The sequence below is a fragment of the Salarias fasciatus genome, chromosome 20, assembly GCF_902148845.1.
Source record: "Salarias fasciatus chromosome 20, fSalaFa1.1, whole genome shotgun sequence".
NCBI classification, from domain to species: domain Eukaryota; kingdom Metazoa; phylum Chordata; class Actinopteri; order Blenniiformes; family Blenniidae; genus Salarias; species Salarias fasciatus.
Genome location: NC_043764.1, coordinates 25,424,678 through 25,447,219, shown reverse-complemented (window position 1 = coordinate 25,447,219; position 22,542 = coordinate 25,424,678). Strand labels below are relative to the sequence as shown.

The window sequence follows — 22,542 nt, the reverse complement described above, 5'->3', positions numbered from 1 at the left end:
TAGTGTGATGTTTGAGTTACTGAAGTCATTCTTTCTTATCCAACTGAATAAATGTAGAATTTATTCCTAAACTTTCTACTGGCTACAATGTCTCAAAGTAATTATTAAGACAACTGATCCTCCATATGAAGACAAACCATGAGAAACTAAATGTTGGATTTTTATCTAGAGAGCATTCACATTCAGTGAACCTGATTTGTTCCATTATATAGCATGACAACACAGAAACCGTTTGATCCATCATTCATCCACCTCCTTATACACCTGGACAGGAGAGAAGTCCATCAAGGGACACTCATCGAGGATGTTTCAGGTTCTAATTTAACCTCTTCATTTATTCACTGGGTTTAATTCATTTTTAATGCATATTGTTGCAGTTCTGACCTGAGTGATTACCTTGTCTCATTCATCCAACTGATCAGTGAAACACCCCACTACACCAGAACTCCCTTTAGGAACATAAAGTTGTCTGCTAACATCACCTGGAGCAAAACCTTTACACCAAAGCAAATGAAAACTCTGCGCATAACTTTGGGATCAACTCCACTTTTATTAATAGAAAAGGTGTGTTTTAGTAGAGGCGCTGGGGTTTTCCCATGGTGCTCTTGATGTACAGCGCGCGCACGTTCTGCCAGTTCTTCTTCAGCAGAGACACCAGGAAGTTGACGGCCAGGTGGATGTTGTAGACGAGCTCGTCCTCGGTCATCTTCACGTGTCCGACGGCCACGGCCAGACACAGCACCTGCAACGCAACGCGCCTTCAATCATCTGCGCCGGGGGAAATTCAACGGCGTCAAACCGCCAAGACCCAAGCTGCTCAACGAACCTTCTTCATCTGGAACTTGATGGTGGACTTGACCTCGTCCACCTTGGTGTTCAGGTTCTCGTTGTGGGTGAGCAGAGAGGGGAACTTGCCGGCCTTGTTCAGACCAGGACCCAGGATACGGGGGATCTGCTTGATCAGAGACTCGGAGGCCAGGAAGGCGTCGTACTTCTTGGCTGGAGGAGGAAGAAAAATGAGGTTAAGTTCCCCATCAGAACCGATAAAAAAATAATCCAGTGTTTATAGGGGACACATTCATGGCATACCGAGCTTCTTGACCAATTTCTTGTTCTTGTTGAGCTTCTTGAGGGCCTCGATGTCCATGTGTGGCATGTCGGCCGCCTTGGCCTCGTCGCAGTGCTGCTGGTCTCCCAGGACACACACGGAGAACTTGGGCCTGGGGAGAGTCTTCAGCCTGCACGTCAACAACACTCGGTTACAGCACCGGAGCGGAAGAGCCGCAGAGCCGGCCGACTCTCTGCTCCACGGCAAATCATCTGCATTAAAGTCTCTTCAGATTACGGCTGGTGACAGTTCATCTTGGAAAGCAACTCCATTTAAAAAGTGGCTTTTAAATTATACATTTCAAGAGGTTACTCAGTATTCATTTCATGTCAGAGTGCCAGGTTTAATATATGATTTAAATACTCATAGTTCTTAACTCAGCGTGTGCTTTCAAGTTAACACCTCCAACTATATTAATCATAGCCTGGTTTGACCCAGTTCATCTTCTTTGGCGATTTTGGGACTAAACTGACACCAGCCTCCTGCTCAAACACAAAATGTATATATGTATTTATGCTATATGAGTTTGAGTACACTGGCCACGGGAATTGTTCCAATCTGCTCCCATCTTAAAATCTTAAAATGTGGATAAGAAATTATATAAACTGTAATTACAAGATCTAAACAAAAACTGGACAGTATTGGGGGGGAAGAGCCTTGGTTTCATCAGTATTGGTATATTCCTGTAGAACAGACACATTAATGTTGGCCATACTACATGCTAATATTCCAGAGGTATAAAACATTCTTGGAAGGATGTGAAATCAATCTGCAGCTTCAGATACTGAGCTGTAATTTAAAGTCTGAGTTGAAAAATGTATAATCTGTAATCGATACCTCCTTCATTTACTGTGTAATAGAAGAGGTCTTACCCATACCGCCACCGAGGCCGGAGTCCAGCTGACTTCTTTACAAGGTCAATTGGTCGGCCTGAGGACGTGAACTTTTCAGTTCACCCACTCAAAACCTGCCCTCATGTTTTAAGACCCAGGGTAGGGGTCCGCCTGCCTCGCCATCGCCCGCCGAAGCTGAGCGGGCTCGGTCAGACTACCCAGAGTACTTCTCCATGTCTGCCCCTGGCCTGTCTGAACTATAGAAACCTCTTTATCTACCAGTTTACCGTGTAAAGGTAATACCATCGGGCTATTTGGAAACTCAGACAGGGCTGGAGGCGCACAGGGAAAAGGTTGGGTGACACAGCAAAAGGTCGAACCTGACGGTGCCGGAGAAACGCTTGTCCTTCTGGGGATCATAGTTTTTCAGGCTGATCTGCAGCTCCACTGTCTCCACAAACCTGGAATCAAACAGCAGGTTACACGTGTCCTTTAAACATCACAGAACTGACTAAACTTTTCATTTTAACAGACGTACTTCCTTCGCTTGGCCACGGATCCCTGCAGGACCTCCTTCACGGCCTCGTACAACGTATCTCTGGAGACCTTACTGTAGGAAAACACACAACGTAAAGGCGTTCAGGAGTGGAATCCATTGAAACTGACTCAGCAGTGAAGCGACATGGTAGCACCAGATAAACTGGATCATCATCAACAAAAAGACACTAAATACTGGGAGTAGTGTCATCTACACCTTATCATCGATTCATTCGATCATGATATATGTGCCTATATGGGTCTTAAATGAGCGGATGACTGCGGATTGTCTAGAAAAAACTAGAACTGCGACGTGTTTCACCGGCAGATGAAGCGCTCTCATGCCGGACACACAGCTGGCCTTAACGAACCCAAAATATAAACCAAACAGCCAACAAGCCGCCCAGAACCGAGCCACTACTTTTGTACGCAATAACTGTTTTCATATATGTAATTTTAATGACTTTTTCGGCTATAAAGCGGCCTACCTCATTTTAGCGGCTCGTCCCTCTCGGAAGCTACGGTGAAAAGGAAGTGACGTAGGACCTGACGCTATATAAAACCTCTGCGTGGTGACGTAAGCGACAGTCACATGACCTTTAGAGACATTTTTCAATAAACTTTATTGACAAAACGAAATAGCACACATGTGGGAACATTTGTCACTGAATTAACAGTAATCAATTCATCAACACAAGAGAATTAAAGTTATATCACATACATTTATGTGATGCATTTAACTCGAACAATTTCGATACAAGTTACCAATGAATTATTTTACATAATTGTAAAATGAAGCCAAACAGTAAAGACAAAAAGGCTGCTTTTCTTAATTTTAATTTGAACTTTTCATGTTTTGGGGTTCGAGCATATATAGGGTTTTCAGGAGGAATTGAATGAACAGCATTTTTTTTTTCTTTTTTTAGAAAAGGGTTAGAATATGGGGGTTACAATATGACGTTGCAGTAACTCCTACAATACTGGAAATTTTGTTTTGTCTTTTTAAATTGTGCCACATATATCAGGTATTATGCATTTGAAGAGGTGAGGGTGCCAGTTACACCATGACAACATCAGCCAAAGTCTACCAAGCAGTCCTTCTTCACAGTTGACCCGCTTTTGATTTTGGGACATTTTTTCATGGGTGTAATCCACAAATGCATGTTCCAAACCAAGTCCTACCATTTTAAATGGGAACATTCAAACGTTTCACTTGTATGAAATTTGAAAGAAGCACCGTGTTACAAACTGGCTACTTGAAAGTAATTAAACAGGAAGGTAAATAAGGGAGCGCCTTGTTTCAATTCAAAGTTTGATTATGAATCAACGTGTGGCAATTAGGGCCGTTTGATGATATAAAATATATCTACAAAACCAAAGTGAAAAAAATTAACTCATGCTCAACAGAATTAAATGCAGAAAATGAAGACAACCTCCTAATCAAAGTGACCGGCCTATAACTTTATGGATGGATCAGATTTTCAATTCGGACTTTTGAAATTTATTTTCAAACATAAGGGTTAAAGCCTGGACCCCCTGAAGACTGGTCTATGCCTCCACAGTCAGCCATTCGTGGCTTCACCCTCACAACAACGCTGCACCAGATAAATGTGAGTAAATAATGGATGGATGGACAAGTAACGGACATTATCGAGAGAATGTGACAATAAATCCAACAGATTATCTGTAAATGTGTACTTAACTAAGGGTGTGCACATAAATATTTTAATTATATTACAGACAAACATGTAAAACAAATGATACATTGTAGTGACCAAAGCCAAAACACAAGACATTGCTGTGCATTCAGGACACCACAAGACTGATACGAGAGCAGCATGAACTTCCTTTTGAACGCAGGAGGAACTGAAAGCATTTCATCAATACATAGAGAGAAGGAGCATCTCTCACTGTCAAATCTGTGGCTTACGAAGCATTTCATGTTGGAAATTCAAGAAGGTTCTATCAGGTCATGTGATACGTTTCAAAGCAGCTTGGAGAGATTTCTTCAGGAAAGTCTGGTTTGATGCCAGACACGCAGACAGGGCGTGTTTGTGTTCAGGTGTAACCTGGAGGGGGGAAAACAAAGAACATTAAAGATCATAGAAATCTAGAATCCAGTTTGATGATAGTCGATTGGATGTGCAGGACGGGGAGACTCACGTGTCCGCTGTACTTGGTGAGCACAGTCAGCATCATCTTTGCGAACTTCACAGACTTGGTGAACTGTGAGCTCTGTCTGACGAGCTGCTCGGCGAACTGCGTGAAGACTTCCTCATTCAAGTCGGGCTTAAAGACGGAAACATTCGGGTCGGCGACGGTGAATATCACGATGGAGTGATCTCTGGCACGTTCTCATGAGAAACCGCGTGGATTACCTTCAAGTCCAGCAAACTGTGGATAACGGAGAGCGCCGCCTCGCTCCAGGGAACTTTAAACGTCGTCCTGAAATCAGGAGAAAGGATGAGTGAGTGTTTTATTGATGAGCTGCTCAGCAGCAACCGAGGTCAGAGTTTCATCTCACTGAAACACCAGCAGTCTGTAGTGTGAATCCAGGCAGCTTTCGATCAGCCTGTTCAACAGCTCTGCCTGCGGCGCTCCTGAAAACAGAAAACACTCAGAATATTTCACTGATTCATGCTGATGTGTCTCTGAATCCAGTCAAGATCTGAAGTTACCAGACTGAGCTGGTGGAAACATTCGTTATTTATCAAGTTAACTTCTGTACTTACATAACAGAAGCCCCTTATTTACTCACCAATTACCTTCATTATAATAATTAATTACTAATTTTAAAAAAGAGTACGAGGTCAGTAAAACAGGTTTTGTGTGGGGAGAGATTTCCGATATTGTTTTAGATGTGTGAGTCATTGAAACTTAATGATCGGTGTATTTAATTATGGTTTTAAGTGTTTGCTCACCGACATTCTCCTCCTGCAGCACCGGCCCGATCAGAGCGTGGCTCATGGGTCTGGGATAGCGAGCGCACAGCGACGTGACGGCGGTCACCAGACATCTGGAGGCCGCCTCGGACAGCGACAGGACCTGGAAGTGAAAGAGCATCCTGTCAGAGGCAAACGCGTTTTCCTTGAATTGTTCGTCTCGGTGGAGTACCTTGTCCAGCAGGAGGTTCTTGATGAGTGTTGCTGCAGTGCTGTAGCTCAGGTCAGGAGAGAGAGATAAAACGCTGCTGCACACTTTAGGGAGAGTCTGTTCTGGCAGGTCTGACAAATTCAGCAGCTTACAGATGGCCTCCACCTAAACAGGAGAGATTAGACTTCAACAATCAAAACCGACTGATTACTTATACTGTGATTGCCTTGTCTTGTATTTAAATTCTTTGCTTTAAATCCTCTTGGATTAATTTGTGGCTTGTGCAAAACTTAATTAAAAAAGACAACTTTCTGATTGTTTAAACAGATGTGATCTGTGTAGTTACAATACTAAAGAGATCAGAAGGATTCAGTAGCAACTGAAAGCGTTGCAAAATCAAAACAGGTGAGAAGCAAACAAATAAGCACACCATGACTTGTTAAGGCCCTTTTTTCAAATATAGCTTAAACTTTTAAGATAAAAAATCTTATTATTGCATGTTTTTCTATGAATGCGAGAGGAATTCTACATGTGCACAAGGGGAACATGCACTGAAAGACTCAAACTGGGAAGAGTATCAACCACTGCACCACTGTGAAGCCTCATTTCATGAATAAAGTTCGACATAAGTGCGTACTTGTTGTGGGTCACAGTCGTTCAGCACCCTGAACACTCCCATAGAGCTCTGATCCCACTGAAAGAGGCAACATAAAAGAGCTCCATGATGAATACATTCATGCAAAGTCATTGCATTCTGCACTGTGCACATAAGATAAAATAAATTAAAAAAAACACACTCTAACCTCTGTCTGGCATCCCAGCAATTCTTTGATCTGAAGAGCTGAAGTCTGAAGAGCAAACAAGCATGAGTGAAATAAGAATCACAAATGATTTGATGTTCCTTGCAGTTTATTTACCTTTATATGTTCAGGCAGAGCCTCATTTGAACCATCTGCTGCTGGATTTTCTGCTGATGCATCGACTTCTGACACTCGTGGTGTCACCGTGTCTGTGATGGGATTATCTTCATGGTCGGACTCATCCTCACACACGTCTGTCTTCACCCGCTTCCTCTGCTGTCCCACATCGTCACCGTCTGAGTCCAGACTCGTAAAAGTGCTTTTTCTTTTCCTCAGTGGGGCTGGCTCAGGTGAGAGGGCCTCAGGATCAGGTGAGAGGGCAGCAGGTTCAGGTTCAGGTTCAGACTCTGCTGCCTCACCACTGAAGCACCTGGCCCAGCCTCCAGCCTCATCTGATCCAAGCCGACGCTGGGACAGCTCCGTCAGCCTACGGCTGCAGGCCGCGCTGCACAGCGGCTCGGTCTGACGGGCCTCCAGGCTTCTCTCCAGCTGCCTGCTCAGAGCGCTGACCCAGGGGTTTGGGCGAGGGTCGCGGCTCAGGCACTGCAGCAGGCACACAACCCCGGTGCGAGGGAGAGTCCGGTGCACCAGGTAGATGAAAGACAGCAGGTTTTGCTTGAATAACGATGGAAACAGACACACCAGCGGTCTCCTAGATGATGGAGATTAATAAAATTGGTGAGGCAGAGAAACAGTATGCAAACGCAACATAATGATGTAGTGAATTTCAGCATTTTATGCATGTTTCATGGAATTGTGGTGATGGAAAGCACAATCTGTGATATGTCAGAAGTTTAATTTCAATCCATCACTCAAACAAGACTATTTTCACATCTTAATTCAATATTTCTAAGCTTTCTATACTATATTTGCAGACCAGCAATGTGGAAAAAAAATAACCTCAATACATAAATAATGCCGCTCCTATTTATTGTAAAGCACTTAGTAAAAAGTGTTAAATACAAACAGAGTTCAGAGAATAAAAAGAGGTGGAATCAGTGGTTCAAATCCCCACATTCACTGTTTATGCATCCATAGTGAAGCAATGAGCAAACCTCAACACAATGCTTTAGGAATGTGTAAATGTTATTCATTAGTTTCATTATTAAAACATGACAGTGGTTAAACGAGAACAGTCAAAGCTGTGTGCACTTTATAGAAACATCAAAGTGGTGAAACCTCAGTATATTGAGCAGGAATCTGGGTTTAGGCTCAGAGTTTACTTACAGGGTGAGTGTGTGCGCAGCAGCAGCAGGAGCCTCCTCTCCGGCTATCTCCTCCCGGCACAGAGTTTCCAGCATGTCAGCCGGGGAGGAGCAGTCCGGGTCGGCCTGCTGCTGCCGGCGGAGGACGGCGAGAGCCCTGTGGACCCCGGGGGGGACTTCACACAAGGCCCCGGAGGGTCCGGACATAAGAGAGCGGACCAGCAGCCTCGACTGCCCGTCAAACCGCTCCAGAAACATTGCGGCTGCACAGCGGGTCCGTACTGGTGTTTCGGATTGAGTGGACTCCTTGTTGACTGGTGACCGGCTTCTTTTAGCGCCCCTATTTGCTGGTAGTACAAGCAAAAATTAAAAACCCGACAGAAAATTAGTGCATTTAATCACATTCACAAAAAAGTTTCAAAGTGTCGGACCTTTTTCTAGTCCGCCCTGTTCGGTTTTGCTTCCAGACGCCCATAATCCTGTCACCTGTTAACAAGGAAACCATTTAATCCGAAACACCAAAACAGAAGCTCCGTCTCTCGCTCCGCCATCGCGCCGTAAGTTAAACGCTTCTTCTTCTCTGTTGCTTTCAGCGGCTCGCCCTCGCGTTAAAACGCGGAACGCCCCCTGCAGCACAGAAGTGTAACATCACCACAACCCGCGCCTCTGCTTGAAATCCCTTCAGTGTTTATTTGTAGTATTAAAAAAAAAACATCCAATTATTTTTGGGAAATAAATTATTTTTATATGATTGACATTTTTAATTTTTTCATTTAATTTACCATTATTAAATATTTTTTTGTGTCGTGGCAGTTACAAAAACATGGATTTTTTTTTTACTCTTTAAATATTTCCATTAATTGTTTTGCATATTTTATTAAGAATTTATTTTAAATTGAATATCATACCATCTTGGTGCTTCAAATGCCCTCGACCTCCCATTTCCTTTCAGTGGACACCATAAGATTATTTTTAATTCCCACAACTCCACGTTCATCACTGCCCTCTGCTCACGTTCATAAAACAATGTTGTGATTAGCACTTTCTTCTATCAGTCCTGATCAGAGATGGAGAAAGTATAGAAAAGGTCTTTTTTAAGGCAGTTTTACAAATGGGACTAGTTAAAAAAAAAAAAAAACCTAAGTAATACCAGGTATTGGTGACCATTATGCTTAACTCTTGTCAAGACCGCAAAACAACACAACAGTTGGTTTTTGTTCTCTGGGCACTGTGAGGAGCAACTTTCCAGTTTCAATGTACATTGTGCAACGACAAAGGTTATTTCTGTGAAGTGACGTACAATAATGCAAACATTTGTAGTTCATGACATCCTAATTGTGCCGCCAACTGCCAGAGTTTCATCCATGTCATTAGCGTCAAACATAAGGCCCATAGACCAAAATCAGACCACAAGTGGTTCCAATCTGACTCGTGAACCCAAACAAACTGCAAAAATTTCAAACACTTACTTTCCAGACACAACACAGATATCTGTGATGCTGCAAAGAAAGATAGCAAGTACTCTAAAGACCATACCGACAGTGAGTTTATAAAAACATCCAGAATTTAACTGCTGCAGAAGTTACTTGGACATTTATCCAAGTTAAGGGCCAGAAAAATGGAACTAAAATATGTTTGACTCCCAAGTTTAGTCTGAAGAAAACAAATTAAACATACCTTTATACATTGAAACTGCTGATATGTGGCTGGTTAACGTAACGGAGCATTTAAATGCTTAAACAAGTCAGCATTTCATTTAACAGTTGTAACATGCATGGCAGTTCAGCCACTGGAGGATAAAACTGTAAAGAGATGCTAAATTGCTTCGTGTCACTGTGCAGCATCGTTCAAAAAAAAAAAAAAAAAAACCTTCAATGAAGAGCAGGACACATTTTTCAGTGAGAAAAACTGTGAAACAATGTTTATTTTCTGTCTACAAGTACACCTTGCTTAAAAAGGAGTAAAACCTTACTTTTCCCAGGTTCTTGCCAAAAGCTTGCAAGTGTTTTCATGACTAGATGCAGGCAACAGTAGCTGTAATTGACATTTGACAAGACTCAGCTATCACTTTTTTTTTTTTTTTTAACCCTCAGGCAATTAAAAACCACTTACGCTTTCTTTTTTTCCTAAAACATCAGATTTGTGCAAACCGCTTGAATAAAGGTCTAAATTCATCAATTGGGGATTGGGGTGGAGGGGGGGGGTCTGCTACACATCAGAAAAACTGCATGCGGGAGGATGGAAAAAAACTTCAGGCAGCAGGAAAGGACACCAACAAGATCAGAGATAAAAAAATTAAACATCTAGTCCGTCAGAGTCTAACCATCAACGCAGAAAAAGCATGTTGCCAAATACTGCATCGAATTCAAGTAACCACTTAAAAATCTGTCTGTACTTGACAATGCATGGCTCATAACTCTGATCTCAAAGGCTTCACACAGGTTTATCGATTTGAAGAGGAAGGGAGGGTAAATTCACAGGTTTTTTTTTTGGGGGGGGGGGCTTGGAATTATTGCACAGACAAAAGGAACGATGCTCAGAAACTAATCTTCAGTAATGAAAAAAGGCCAATCAAAGTCGTCGTCATCTTCATCGAGGCTGAGGAAAGTCATGGCGATAAAAAAACCGAAGAGGCCCATGTCTTCGCTCTCGCTGTCGTCTTCATCTTCTGTATACTGAGGGACAGGAAAAGGAAATACCCCAGATTAAACGTCAGTGACACCTTACAGCACACTTGGCTGGAGTGTGAGACCAATCAACATACAAACCCGAGTCAGTCTGTGTGCCGGAGGCTTGTCGTGTCGATGAAGGCATTCCGCTTTGAAAGGACAGTAACCGTGTTGAGAATAAAAATGGCACCTTCTCTTACTGGGAAAGACGAAAAGAGAAGCAAGGATTATACAGCGATATTGCACTAATAATTGAACTGATGTGCTTATTTACAAAGTACAACCCTATTTAAAAAATATAAAAGTGGACAACCCGCAGCTCAGACAAGCAAACCGAGGCATCTTGTTTTGTGCAGTAGAATCCAGATTAAAGTTGGGAGGTGACAGACGCGATATCTTTGCTGATATTGTGGACAACAGGAAATCCCGCAGTGCATCTTGGCTCCTCTATAAGCTGTTCCAAGTTCTCAACTGGTTAAAACACAATAAACCGCCGTATGAATCGCATGTAGCGGCGTATGCTACATTTTTGTGGATGTCCCAGAATAAATGTTAAGGCAACTGTCCAGCATTCATTTGAAAAAGCAAACATTGCCAGCCTAAAATACCAACTTCTCCTTTCTCCCCCGGGTAGGCAGGAACTGGGAGGAATTGCACAACAAGTGTCAACAATCAACTCTGCAGTCACACCGGAGGCTTACAACTTCTCATTAAAAACCACATTTTGGATGAGAAATAATAATGCAGCCCCTTTTCAAGTGAATCATAACATGCAGCTGCAGCCAGGAGACATGCTCAAACTCAGAGGTCTGCTTAGCACTTAGGATCACATTCAACTCCATCCAAAGCAAAGCCAATTAAGGAGTTACTGTTTCAAATGACAAGATTCAGTGCAACGAAAATAATTTGTGAACATCAGTTCCAAAGAAAGGATTTATTTATTTCTTTTAAAGTCTCACATACCCGAATTTTTGTTTGAATGCAGCGATCAAACGATCCTTTTCTTGTCCTTCCACCCAGTATTTATGTGGCACATAGAAAGCAGAGCTCACTCTGCACTGGGGGCAGTTCCTGGGAGCGAAAAGTGAAAACAGAGGTCAACTTCAGCTCTTTCAAAGATCACACTCAGCCTTCAGCGAGACCTACTTCACCAGGTCTGGACCAAAGTCTTTGGATTTCCTCCAGGTCCTGATGCACTTCAAGCAATACGAGTGGCTGCAGTTTGGCAGGATTCCAAAGACATGGTCTCTTGAATCGGGCTTTTCATACACCTTGTCCATGCAGATCCCACAGGTCACCTCTTTACTCCGGAGGAAGGCCTGTGCTACCTCAGCTTTGCTTTGAGCAGCTGACGACGCAGGAGCCGCAGCAGCAGCTCCGGCGTCCTCAGCTGATCCGGAAGCAGCGGCAACAGCAGCTCCGTCCTCCACTGTATCTGATGAAGAGGGTTCCTGGACACAAAGACTTCTGCATCAGATAAAAACAACTGGGATCAATCTGCAGCAAAGAGATTGTATTGGGGTAAAAAAAAAAAAAAAGGCAAAACCTCATTTGTTCCTTGGCTTGCACCTTGTTGCGCAACATCTGATCTCTGAACAGAGTCCAAGTTAGTTTCTGCAAAGAGGAAAATAAATGTCATCTTACCCCAGCATAACTTGGGGGAAGAAAAGACAAAGTATACCTTGTGCTTGTCCTTCATTTGTATTTGCTATCAGGGGACCACTGTCAGGAAGAGGGCGGATGATGGTAGCTGTAGTCTGTGAAGTGGCACGACTCTCCCTGGAAGCCTCAGACTGCAGGACAGAAGGCTCGGACCCCCTCCTGTCAGGAGAGAAAGGCACGCTGGAGGAGGAGACCGAGGGCACCGAGCCCCTCCTGTCTGCAGCCGCTCTGTAAGCCTCAGGCTGAAGGACGTGGCGATACCTGCAAGAAATTAATGAAAAAAATACAAAAAAATAAATAAATTAGTGAGAATCTATCCTATCTATCTGGAGAGTGATTGCTAAAGCTGAAGGGTGGGGGATTTACCTGCACTGCTCACCAAACCAGCATTGACCTTTAATGAAGTACCTACAGATCTGGGATGAGGATGGAAATGGCAGTTCATGGCGAAAAAAACATCTGGAACCAAATCTGCAGGAGCCATTCATGAAAAGTCTGTAATGAAAGGAGATTGACCATTGTTAGGGAGCGCACACCTGATTTGAGGAAATCATTTCTTCAGGAATCCAAGTTTTGATAAAAAAAAAAAAAAAAACAACTCCAGAATGAATTAAACCATTCAGAGAAATTAAAACATCAATAGATTTTGAAGGTGCAATTGTGTTCTGTAGGAACTGCAGCAGAAACAATTTAAAAACACATGCACTGCGCAATACTCTCATGCCATATATCCCGCAGGAAATAAAAAGTGAAGATGTGGCCCATTTTTCCATTCATCTGCACACAAACATATCCGGTTTTAAAATGTGTATAATAATAGTGCATAATAGTTAACATGAAGAAAAGTTCTCTTCAAAATCAAAAAAAAAAAAAAAAAAAAAAAAAAAAAGTAAAACGATGAATGAAAACGTGAAATATCAGACCTTCAAACCCTGCCTTTACCCTCCATCTCTCAGGAGGCTTGATCCTGACAACTTCGTGCATTCATTTACTAAAAATGAACAATATATGCAAGTTTATGTTTACTTTCTTTTTGGAGATTTTAAAAAATGCTGTGGTTTGTGTACATAATTATAACTCACTTTTTAAAAAAATAATACTCATGTCAGGAAACGCAGACGAAAACACTACATATATTATAAACAAACAAGTTGGGCGTCATTTGTTTGCTACATAAGTAGTTTCATTGTTTGATATCTCATTTTTTTCCTCATTTGTTGCCCACTTTCTGCCAACTTCATGGACATAAACTGACAAGGCCATTACGGTTTTTTTTTTATGTGGTTTGATAATAAACTCACGCGCGCCTGAGCTTACCGGCAGATCTCCTGACTACCAGCCGCTTCCATCCCCCGAGCGTTAGTGGTCCAGCGGCGGCCCGCCATGCTGCTCCTAATATACGAACCTGCCGCTCGTGCTTATCAATTAACGTTCAACCGACCAATCAGGAGCGCCGACCTGCTGACGTCACGCACCGCATCCTCTTTTTTTTTTCAAACAGGCTTGTGGAAGAAAAAACAAAACGAAGAAATTCAGCGGAATGACTTCTAAATAAAGTTTATGAGTGTGATATCACTAAACTAGATCTGCAGGTTGTTTACATGTGACCATCAGGAAGAAATCATTTCATTTTTACACTTGCAGAGGTAGCTTACAAAACTTTTTTTTGTTTGTTTTTTTTGGTGTAACTTCTCCTTTTTATCCATCACACCTTTGATTCTTTAAGCCCAGAGTAGAAAACGTTGCAAAAAGCAGGAATTAAGGCAGAGAAATAAATGTCAGGGAGCAGATTAGACTGGAATAACGTCACGGATGGTACAGTGGAGGTAGATAGGGATGGAGGCAGAGTAAGAGCACAAGAGGAGACCTCTGAAGGTGGACTGTGTAGGTCCACCGAGAGGAGGTACAGCAAAAAAACAGAAAAAAAGTACATGACAGAGGGTGAAAAACAGTCGGAAACAAAGAGATTTGGCTCCAATAAAGTAAGGCTGTTACACTTTGTGAAGAAAAATCAGACCAAACACAAGAGAAGTGATCCAGGACTTTGTAAATCTTGATTACAAAATGTATAAGATACCAAATGCTTGATGACTTTCAGTCAGAAAATATTTTATATCTGCTGGTTTTCAACAATTCTGCTGATTCATGAACCTCCTCATGAAGAAAAGCAGTTTTCTCTCTTTTTTTTTTTTTTCGCTTGATGATATATTTGGTACAACTAAAATATATAATACGAAAAAAAAATAAAAACCACATACTTAATACATGAAACAAGATGATAAATTCATGTTTTGCCCTTACAAATATGATCAACAAATACAAATAATTAGTAAGAATTACAAAGAAATAAAACAAAGATGGCATGTTCATATTTTGCACAAGAAACAGGCGAGAACCAAGCATGCTGTCCCTTGTATGTTTATAGTGTCAGCCTCGGAAGTGAAACGTCCCACAGTTTACCGCTCGGGTAAGATGGCTTTAAGACGAAAGCGAATGAACTTGGAGCTCACGTTTTATTGACAGAAAAGAAATGGTATTGCACAGACAGTCGCACCATGAGAGCTCGACACTGCTGGAGCCAGCCCAGTTTTGTTCTTCAAACCGAAAGATAGAGATGGCGACGGGAAGGGGGGGGGTTGGTGTTGATGTAAACAAACACTGATTTTGTGCATCTTCAGCCTCGTTGCCTGAAAAAGGGGGTATAGAAGGATGTCTCCTTTCTGTTTGAGAGTGAGGCGCTTTTCTTAAAAACAGAGCGGAGGTGAAGGAGGAGGCACTCTCTCTCTCTCTCTCGCTCGCTCTGTGTGGGGTTAGCCCTGCTATGAGAGTGAAACAGGAGCAGCTGTGATGCCAAAACATATCATTCTTCTTGTTAAGTGACCGTTGTGGGAAACTGAGATTCGCGGCAAATGATTCCAGATGCTCATCGCACGCACGCTCGCACACACACACACACACACACACACACACTCATACGCACGCGCACACACACTACTGTGCTGACAACTGATTGTGTTAGCCCTACCAGGTGAAACAGCCTCATCTGCACTCGAGGAACCATGCCCATTCGTGGAACAGTGCTTGAACTGAATGCAGTGTTTTGTTATAAATTCAGTCTGTAACAGTATTGCTAAAAAAAAACAAAAAAACAAAAAAAACAGTCTGCGTGGGAGAACGCTAATACATGTCTTTGTAGATCTCCTGTAGTAGAGGATGGAGCGAGGTCTCCGACTCAGTCTTTTTGATCTTTTGGACGAGCTGAGCGTTCTCTGTAACCAGCTGACGGAGGTCGGCCATCTTCTGAAGCAGCTTGGGGAAGAGGTAGACAGAGTCAGAGTGGTTTGCTTGGAGGTGGAGGTCCAGGGCCTGGAGGATGCTGTCCTGGCTCTGCTCCACCTGCTTCACGTTTATCAGCCCGGGGCGATCTGCAGGGGGGGGGGGGGGGGGGGGGGGGGGAGAACACGGACTGTTGGCATGGCGACGGTTCAAGTGAAAACGCATCGTTTCAGAAAACTTTTGCATTTAAGGATTTTGATACAACCTCTGAATGTTTCACACTGTTGCTTTGATTCGCATTTGAAGTTATCGCTGATTTATCAGATCTGAACTGAATGTCACAGGATTTATCTTTCAACTGTTCCACACGCAGGTGACCCTGAGGACTGAATACAAGGTTTGACTATAACAGAATGAGATACACTCACTTGAAGTGATGCTTATATAATTTATGATAAAAACGAAACTTAGGAAGGAAGCAAAGGTCACTGACAGTTCAAAGCTACATAATAACTACAGTTTCTATTTGAAAAGATGAAAAATCTCCAACAGCTGATAAAAATTCTTACTGGGTCTTCGTTAAATATTAAATTGGGAATCAATCTCATCTGGAGGTGACATGCTTCCACAGGCCACAGCTTGATAAACACAGCTCTCACCATGCCTGCTTTCCTTCAGTTTCCTTCTGAAATCCTCCACATTTGAAGTATAAAAGTAACAATAACACTCGTGTTTGGCTTCATCTACGCAGGTTGATCTGTATTTAACGCACTGATAGTCCCCTCAGATAATGTGATCATTTTCTGTCCTCTCCTCATTGATAATCAATAGCTTCATGTGTCTCTTTTCTCTCTTTACCTTCCTTCGGGATCTGTCAGAGTGAAGTGTGTGATCTGTGTTTGAGTCTGCAGAACAGGGTTCGACCTTTGACCTAACCTCAACCAGCGCATGCAGAAAGCCCCCGAATCTCAGTGAGCAAACGGTCTGTCCTGCGGGAGTTTTCTTTTTTATTTAATTCGAACTTAAAGCCACACTCATATTCAAGACTGCAACCAGCCCCAGTTAAAACAGCGGCACTTTACCAGGAAGCCACCGAGTCTCACCTCCGCACAGAATAATGGCAGCAACGAACAGGGCCAGGTCGCTGTCATCCAGCTCCAGAGCATTGAACTTTACAGCAAACTCAAACTTTGGCTCCATGATCTCGCTGAAGGGCTTCCTCAAGCTGCGCAGGAACTCCCTCGTGACAAAGCCTTTGCCGTTGGCCACCAACAGTCCGTCTTTGTTCATGAGAGATGGCAACATGGCAAAAATAGCCTCGTGGACGCCATACTTCAACAGAGTCACCTGCGCAGAGCAGACACACACATATAGTTGTCCTTCAGTGCTTTTCTTGGTAGTCGTGAAAAACAAAAACAACAATCGTTTTAGAGCGCGACGAGCAGAGGAGGCGCCGACTGACCTGGTCGTTAAGGAAGAGGTCCACAAACCCTGGAATGCACTTGGCGAACTCGGTGAGTTCCCGGACTGTCTCCACCGTCGTGCACTGGCAGCGGTAAAACACGTGAACCCCGATCTCCTTGGTCAGGGGGGCGCCGGGCAGCAGCTGGCTCCACACCAGACCGCTCTCCGCCTGCCAGAGCGTGTCCACGTCGTAGATCACGAACGGCTGGGAGGACCAGGACAGACGGCTCATCAGCACGTGGAAAAATGGGAGCCTAATTTTTAAATAACTTTTCAAACATGTTAGAGCGTTACTTTAAATAATGGGATTTCAGGCAGCTTTCCAACAAGGTGGTGCCGTCAAGCCCCGTCGTTTCAATTTTCGCACATTACTCATCTCCAACTGGAACTTTGCTCCCAGCTTTCCTTTGTCCATCTCCTACACACACACACCTACACAGGTCCCAGGCTTTGAGCCCGAGAAAAATACACACACAAACACACACCTTGCCCTGCGGCCTCCTTGTTTACAAGATGTTTAACTCCTTGTGGGCCGGTTCACAGCCTGAGTCCTCTGGTCAATTTTGTTGTATCTCAGTCGTAAAACACTTTGTAGCCATGGCTTGGAGAAGTGCTACAAAAACAGTTACCATGTCTGCGTGCAGATAGATAACCAGCACTATTTCTCAGCTGACTTGAACAAAACTTACCAGTTTTGTTACGAAAGCTCAGATACAAATTAAGCCTGCTTAGAGACGATGTACAAAAAAAACACGACAATGCTGGAGCCATTTACAGCTGAACATGGACAACATTCACATCTACAGGTAACTTAGAGTCACCAACTAACCTGAAACAATCTAGAAAAAAACCCAGACCCTGCAACCCCACCCTTCAACTGAGGTCTGACATCCAGTCTGATCAGATCTTCTGATGAGCACATAAGCAGGCCGGTAAAGAGGCTTAGAACAAAGAGGAGAGGCGCTGCAGGAAAAAGATCTGTCATCTCCAAACTCTTGTCTTTGGGTCTTTCTGCCATCTGCTTACCCCAGCTTTAAGGGTCAAAGAGGTCGCGGCACACGGCAGTAACCGCTGATATGAGTTGCAAAGCAAAAGTATGCTGCCATTCCCGAGCATCATGCGGTACTCACTGAGGTGCTGCTGGTTTTGCCCGTCAGGATGCTGCGGGCCCTCTTCTTGGTCATACTGAGGTTCTTCAGGTAGGCTGTGTTGACTTGTTTGGCCAGGGTCTTCAGGTCGGAGCCCCCCGGCTTGCTGAGGTTCAGCTCCTCTGCGAGCAGACCCGCCACCAGCTTCTTCCTCTCCGCCTCGGGCATACGTCCGTATCGGATCGCTGAACAAATACGCACAATCACACAAGTGGATCCTCTCAAAACTAAATGGTGGATCAACGAAGAGTTATAACAACGCAATGCTGAAAAATTAGGCTGTTAATTCTGAGAGCGACCACACATTATGTAAAACATCTAAAAGAAGATTAGGAAGGATTTGAAGTGAGGGAGCAGATTTGTTGCTCACTTCAGGTTCAATGAAATTCTTCTATTCCCAGCTTCATAAATGTTCTGCAGTTCCCCCGTTTCCACGGAGACGGAGTTGGGTAGCTTGAAAAGTTTTACTTTGGGAGCAATTTTCAAAAAGTTGCATTTTCAGTGGCTCTGAGCACCTACAACTCTTCTTAGTTTTAAAATGTTGTGGCGTAAACGGGACGTTAGGAGTCGATTATGAAATCCACAGCAGTGACTCATCATGAAAAGATTAAAATATGATTTTAAAAAGGAGTTTACTCTCTCACCATCGTGGGACATCCCCAAAGACAGGCACTTCTGGAAGCGACAATATTGGCACTTGTTTCGATTCTTCTTCTGAATCTTGCAGGAACGCTCGCAGCGCTCATACTCCAGCTTCATCCGGACGGTCCGCCGGAAAAAGCCCTGAGAGAGAAAAAAAACGACACGCCGGCTCAGCGGCTGATGTCTCGCCGCATTCTGCCGCGATGAACGAAACCGTGTTACCTTGCAACCTTCACAGGCGTGCACGCCGTAGTGGAAGCCGGAGGCCTTGTCGCCGCAGACCTTACACTCCACGCTGATCCCGGCGGCGGCGTTGTCTTCCCGGCCGAGGCGCAGCTGCTCCGACAGCGAGGGCGACGAGGTGTGGGACAGGTCTGTGCGTTGAAATGCGTCAACATTAATGTGTATCTGAATATCACTGAAGGGATTTTGCCGGAGAGGGGCTTACCGGTGTAGCTGGACGATGCGCTGCTGACCTGCTTGCTCTGATTGTCCTCCTGATCGTCGTCCTCTTTCTGTCTCTTCTTCTGGTCCCCTTTCAGGTCGGTGGAGGCAGGCGCTGCCACCTCCCTCTCCTCCTCATCCTCACTTTCCCTGGACTTTAACTCATGCAGGTCCGTGGACTCCGAAACGCTCGTCCCTCCGCAGCTGTCCGAGCCTCCGGACTCGCCCCCCGGGGGCGTCCACCCCGCGTCGGCTGTGTCCTCCTGAGGGGATTTGGGCCCAGAGAAGCCATTCACCCTGTCGGGCTGCTCCGTGGCAGCTTGCTGAAGCCCGTCCATGGTTCCTGTCGAAGCTGGCTCAGCGTCTCATCTTCTGTCACGTGGCAATCATAGCTCCGCTGCTTTCAAAACACAACAAACAGCAATAGAAAATCAAAGTGCGGCCAAAAACCATCATCTCAAACAGTTTTGACCCACGGGATTTATGTTCGACACCCCTGATCTGACCACACCTTGCTGGAGTCGGGTGAGTCGTCAGCAACACAATTCAAACCTGACATCCACACGCGGTTCCATAAAAGTCAGTTATTCATAAACGATAGTAAAAAAAGAAACACACAATGAGGTTATTTAGCATCCAGTCTAGTAAACAGCTCCCAACTCAAACATTCAGTCACCCTTGACAGTGTTTATTTAGGCGCCCTGCAGTCAGTTGGTTAAAACTGGTTTTGTTCGAGCTGCCGAGAGAACGTCCTTGATAGTAATAGGCTTATGACATGATATACACATGCTGTGTATGTAGTCATGCCTGGATTACCCACCGAGCGGGTGGAACAGACGAGCAGGGGGCTCTGCACCCTCACAACCCCCCCGAAGGCCTCCATTCTGAAGCAAAACCCGCAATATCTTCTTCCCCCGATGCCTCCAGGGGGGCTTTGCTTGAGTTTGACAGAAACCACAGCAAAACACTTTCTAGAATCTGGAGCAGATTTCGACAAACTTCCTCCTGCTTCTGTTCGTTATGTGAGACTCTGTGTGTCTGCTAGTGTTTGGTTTCACTTCACTCTAATGCTTTGACAAATCAGACAAGAGGATACACGACCTTTCCGAGGAGTAGTCTGTGGAAGCTGTTTCTGGATAAAATGATGTGATGATGAAGCTAAAATAGGGACTAACGGTGAGAGACAGCTCAGTTAAACCGTCACTGAATGTGGAAAACCCACAGAAAAACCCTTGTAGGCAAAAGGACAATACAACAAAAGTATGTTAGGTCTACTGAGAGTAAAAACACCAACACGATGCATTCCAAGCGGCATAAAAGTAAAGGTAAACGCCAATAACAAGAACAAAACAATTGTGGTCATTGATCTGAAACACAACCCCCAAAACATTCACTCTACCTCAGGGGCGTCAAACACGCTTTAGTTGAGGAGGTACATACAGCACGACTTCACCTCGAGTGGGTCGGACCGGTAAAATAATGCCACGGTTAACCTTTAACTTCAAACTGTAAAGTTCTTCTTTGTTGTGCTGCAGAGGAGCCATGATGAAAATGTCAATATTTTGACAAACGAGGGCCCGTTTGCATGACATTTTCAAGTGAACGTTCAAAACTTGTGTTGCGTTTTCGAGGTCATTTTGCATGATAACAGTGATCAGAGCCACTGAAAATGCTATTTTTCAAAGGTGGAACTTTTTGAATGTCTTCTGACTCTGACCAGGCTCGGACTCCGTCTCCAGAGACGCTGCTTCGAGACATGCACGCCACAGCTGTAGTAAATAATTCGGACATCGTCTACACATGACAGAGTAAATGAAGAATAACGATAATGGGGTCTCCAGAGTGTCATGACTCCCAGTCCATACTCTACTGGGAACTGATAGTTTTATAGTAGGGAGTCAATTGGTCGCCTGTCCATACGAATGTCTTTGCACTCACTGTTCATGTTTACAACATGTTTGTGTTTCAAAGCAACAGCATTGTAACTACAAAGTTTTCAGCATTTCTGTTATTGCTGTGTAAATGTGAAACTTTTCTGGAGCACAAACTGCAAAAAAAAAAAAAAAAAAGTGCTGTCACTTGAAAGGTTGTACAAGCAGGGCCAAATGCTAGGGGCCAGATTGGAGCCACTTGCGGACCACTTTTGGCCCACGGTCCTGATGTTTGACAGCTTTGCTCTACATCATAATGCATGTCTTTGAGAAACAAAATCAGATTCCTGTCAATAAGCCCGGCTCTGTGATTGATGGAACCCTGATTGGAGCAGTGAAGTTTGCAGAGCAGCTCTGGGCCATCTGTATTATTGCTGCTCCGGGCTGCGTGGCGGGGTGCTCGCTGCACGGTGGGTGCTTCAGGGACAGGCTTGCATGCACTGTGTACACACTGAGCGGTGTTGATCGCTGCTGCAGGGACTAGGGGAGAGGTTTTGGGGGTGGGGGTGGATTTTTTTTTTCCTTCTTTCTTTTTAAACCAGGGGCCCTCTAGTGGATTAATCCGTGCATGAATGTAGCTTGACAAACATCCTTATTAGAAATGCCCGTTTATGTTCGCGTGCGAACACCAAGTAGCTATCAATACCTTTGAAGTAGTTAAAAGTCCAACCTGAGTTTGCACGATTGTTTGGAGGAATAAAAACGTTTAAACGAGAGGAGTGTTGAGACTTGTGACAACCTGTCACACTGGTTCTCGGAAACCTCCACTAGCTGCTACTGTGAACTGTGAGTCACTGACAGGACGGTAACTGGATACTCTCATCCCGCAAAAAAAAAACACTCCCAACTTTCCCCGATACATGAAGAAGAACCGAGCCGGGCCCGTCGAACACGGTCGACTCTCGGAGCTAAGTTAGCTCGTTAGCAGCCCGTCCTAACCTTGGGATATTAACTAGTACTAGCTAGCCGCTAGCGCGGCTGGCTGACCCACATTCCCCGTGCGCGAGCCTTTAAATAACGTTAGCGGGGCTGAGCAGAGTTAGCTTACCTCTCCCGGTAGTGCCGCTTCGCGAGGTGTTCACAGCAACAACAAACAAACAAACAAACAAACAAGCAAGCAAACAGTCCCGGGATCGATCCGCCGCTGACAAGTAGTTAGAGGTCCCCCCAGCAGCAGCAGCAGCAGGAGTTAGCTGGCTGGCTGGCTAACGTCAGGGCGCTTTAACTAAGTTGTTCCCCGGGGCCTGACAGAGCCGAGCCGGGCCGGGCAGGACAGCAGCGCCGAGCCGGAGAGGACGCCGCTGACGGCCGCCACATCACATGCAAATCAGCGCAGTTAACGGGTAATCCCTCCCCGACTTGTCGCTGGCTTGGCTTTGCTTGCTGTGCTGTGCCTCTCTCCTCCTCCTCCTCCTCCTCCTCCTCCGCTTCGTCACATGCCGGGACACAGCGCCCCTCCACCCCCTTCCACCCCAACGCATCCCAGCCGAGTCAAGGTCTCACTTCAGGCTTGTTTTTCACTTTTATTCAGGTGATCCTGGACGCTCCGAGTGACATTCACCTCATCTGGAGGAAAAACGTGATTTAAAAAAAAAATAATAATAATTTAACCGGATCACTTCCACATAGTTTTATCTTGCATTGTAAATGCATGTGTTGGGTGTATTCTG

At 44.5% G+C, this 22,542-nt stretch overlaps 4 protein-coding genes across 5 annotated transcripts; all 4 read right to left on the bottom strand.

Moving 5' to 3' along the window:
- Nucleotides 1-526: 526 nt before the first annotated feature.
- Nucleotides 527-3,029, bottom strand: rpl10a (ribosomal protein L10a). Its single transcript, XM_030119422.1, has 6 exons — nt 2,967-3,029; nt 2,480-2,551; nt 2,322-2,402; nt 1,090-1,238; nt 827-999; nt 527-742 (listed from the first exon to the last, which is right to left on the bottom strand). The coding sequence occupies exons 1-6, from the start codon at nt 2,969-2,971 to the stop codon at nt 572-574; spliced, it is 651 nt and encodes a 216-aa protein (XP_029975282.1). The 5' UTR covers nt 2,972-3,029; the 3' UTR covers nt 527-571.
- A 1,282-nt stretch (nt 3,030-4,311) lies between these two features.
- On the bottom strand, nt 4,312-8,205 carry fance (FA complementation group E). The gene is made up of 11 exons (XM_030119044.1): nt 8,068-8,205; nt 7,659-7,983; nt 6,489-7,083; nt 6,375-6,419; nt 6,209-6,265; nt 5,593-5,736; nt 5,400-5,523; nt 5,003-5,078; nt 4,857-4,923; nt 4,642-4,767; nt 4,312-4,547 (listed from the first exon to the last, which is right to left on the bottom strand). The coding sequence occupies exons 2-11, from the start codon at nt 7,892-7,894 to the stop codon at nt 4,449-4,451; spliced, it is 1,569 nt and encodes a 522-aa protein (XP_029974904.1). The 5' UTR covers nt 7,895-7,983; nt 8,068-8,205; the 3' UTR covers nt 4,312-4,448.
- Nucleotides 8,206-9,688: 1,483 nt separating this feature from the next.
- On the bottom strand, nt 9,689-13,332 carry mkrn4 (makorin, ring finger protein, 4). Its single transcript, XM_030118415.1, has 8 exons — nt 13,285-13,332; nt 12,334-12,462; nt 11,987-12,228; nt 11,852-11,919; nt 11,452-11,756; nt 11,269-11,376; nt 10,405-10,504; nt 9,689-10,311 (listed from the first exon to the last, which is right to left on the bottom strand). The coding sequence occupies exons 1-8, from the start codon at nt 13,314-13,316 to the stop codon at nt 10,180-10,182; spliced, it is 1,116 nt and encodes a 371-aa protein (XP_029974275.1). The 5' UTR covers nt 13,317-13,332; the 3' UTR covers nt 9,689-10,179.
- Nucleotides 13,333-13,577: 245 nt separating this feature from the next.
- Nucleotides 13,578-22,285, bottom strand: ppardb (peroxisome proliferator-activated receptor delta b). Of its 2 annotated transcripts, none has more exons than XM_030118414.1 (8): nt 21,921-22,285; nt 18,946-19,341; nt 18,720-18,871; nt 18,500-18,638; nt 17,838-18,040; nt 16,706-16,912; nt 16,347-16,590; nt 13,578-15,392 (listed from the first exon to the last, which is right to left on the bottom strand). In XM_030118414.1, the coding sequence occupies exons 2-8, from the start codon at nt 19,277-19,279 to the stop codon at nt 15,145-15,147; spliced, it is 1,527 nt and encodes a 508-aa protein (XP_029974274.1). In that variant the 5' UTR covers nt 19,280-19,341; nt 21,921-22,285; the 3' UTR covers nt 13,578-15,144. The 2 variants fall into 2 exon arrangements, with proteins under 2 accessions (XP_029974274.1, XP_029974273.1); XM_030118413.1 differs by having other exon boundaries at nt 18,946-19,338.
- Nucleotides 22,286-22,542: the final 257 nt, after the last annotated feature.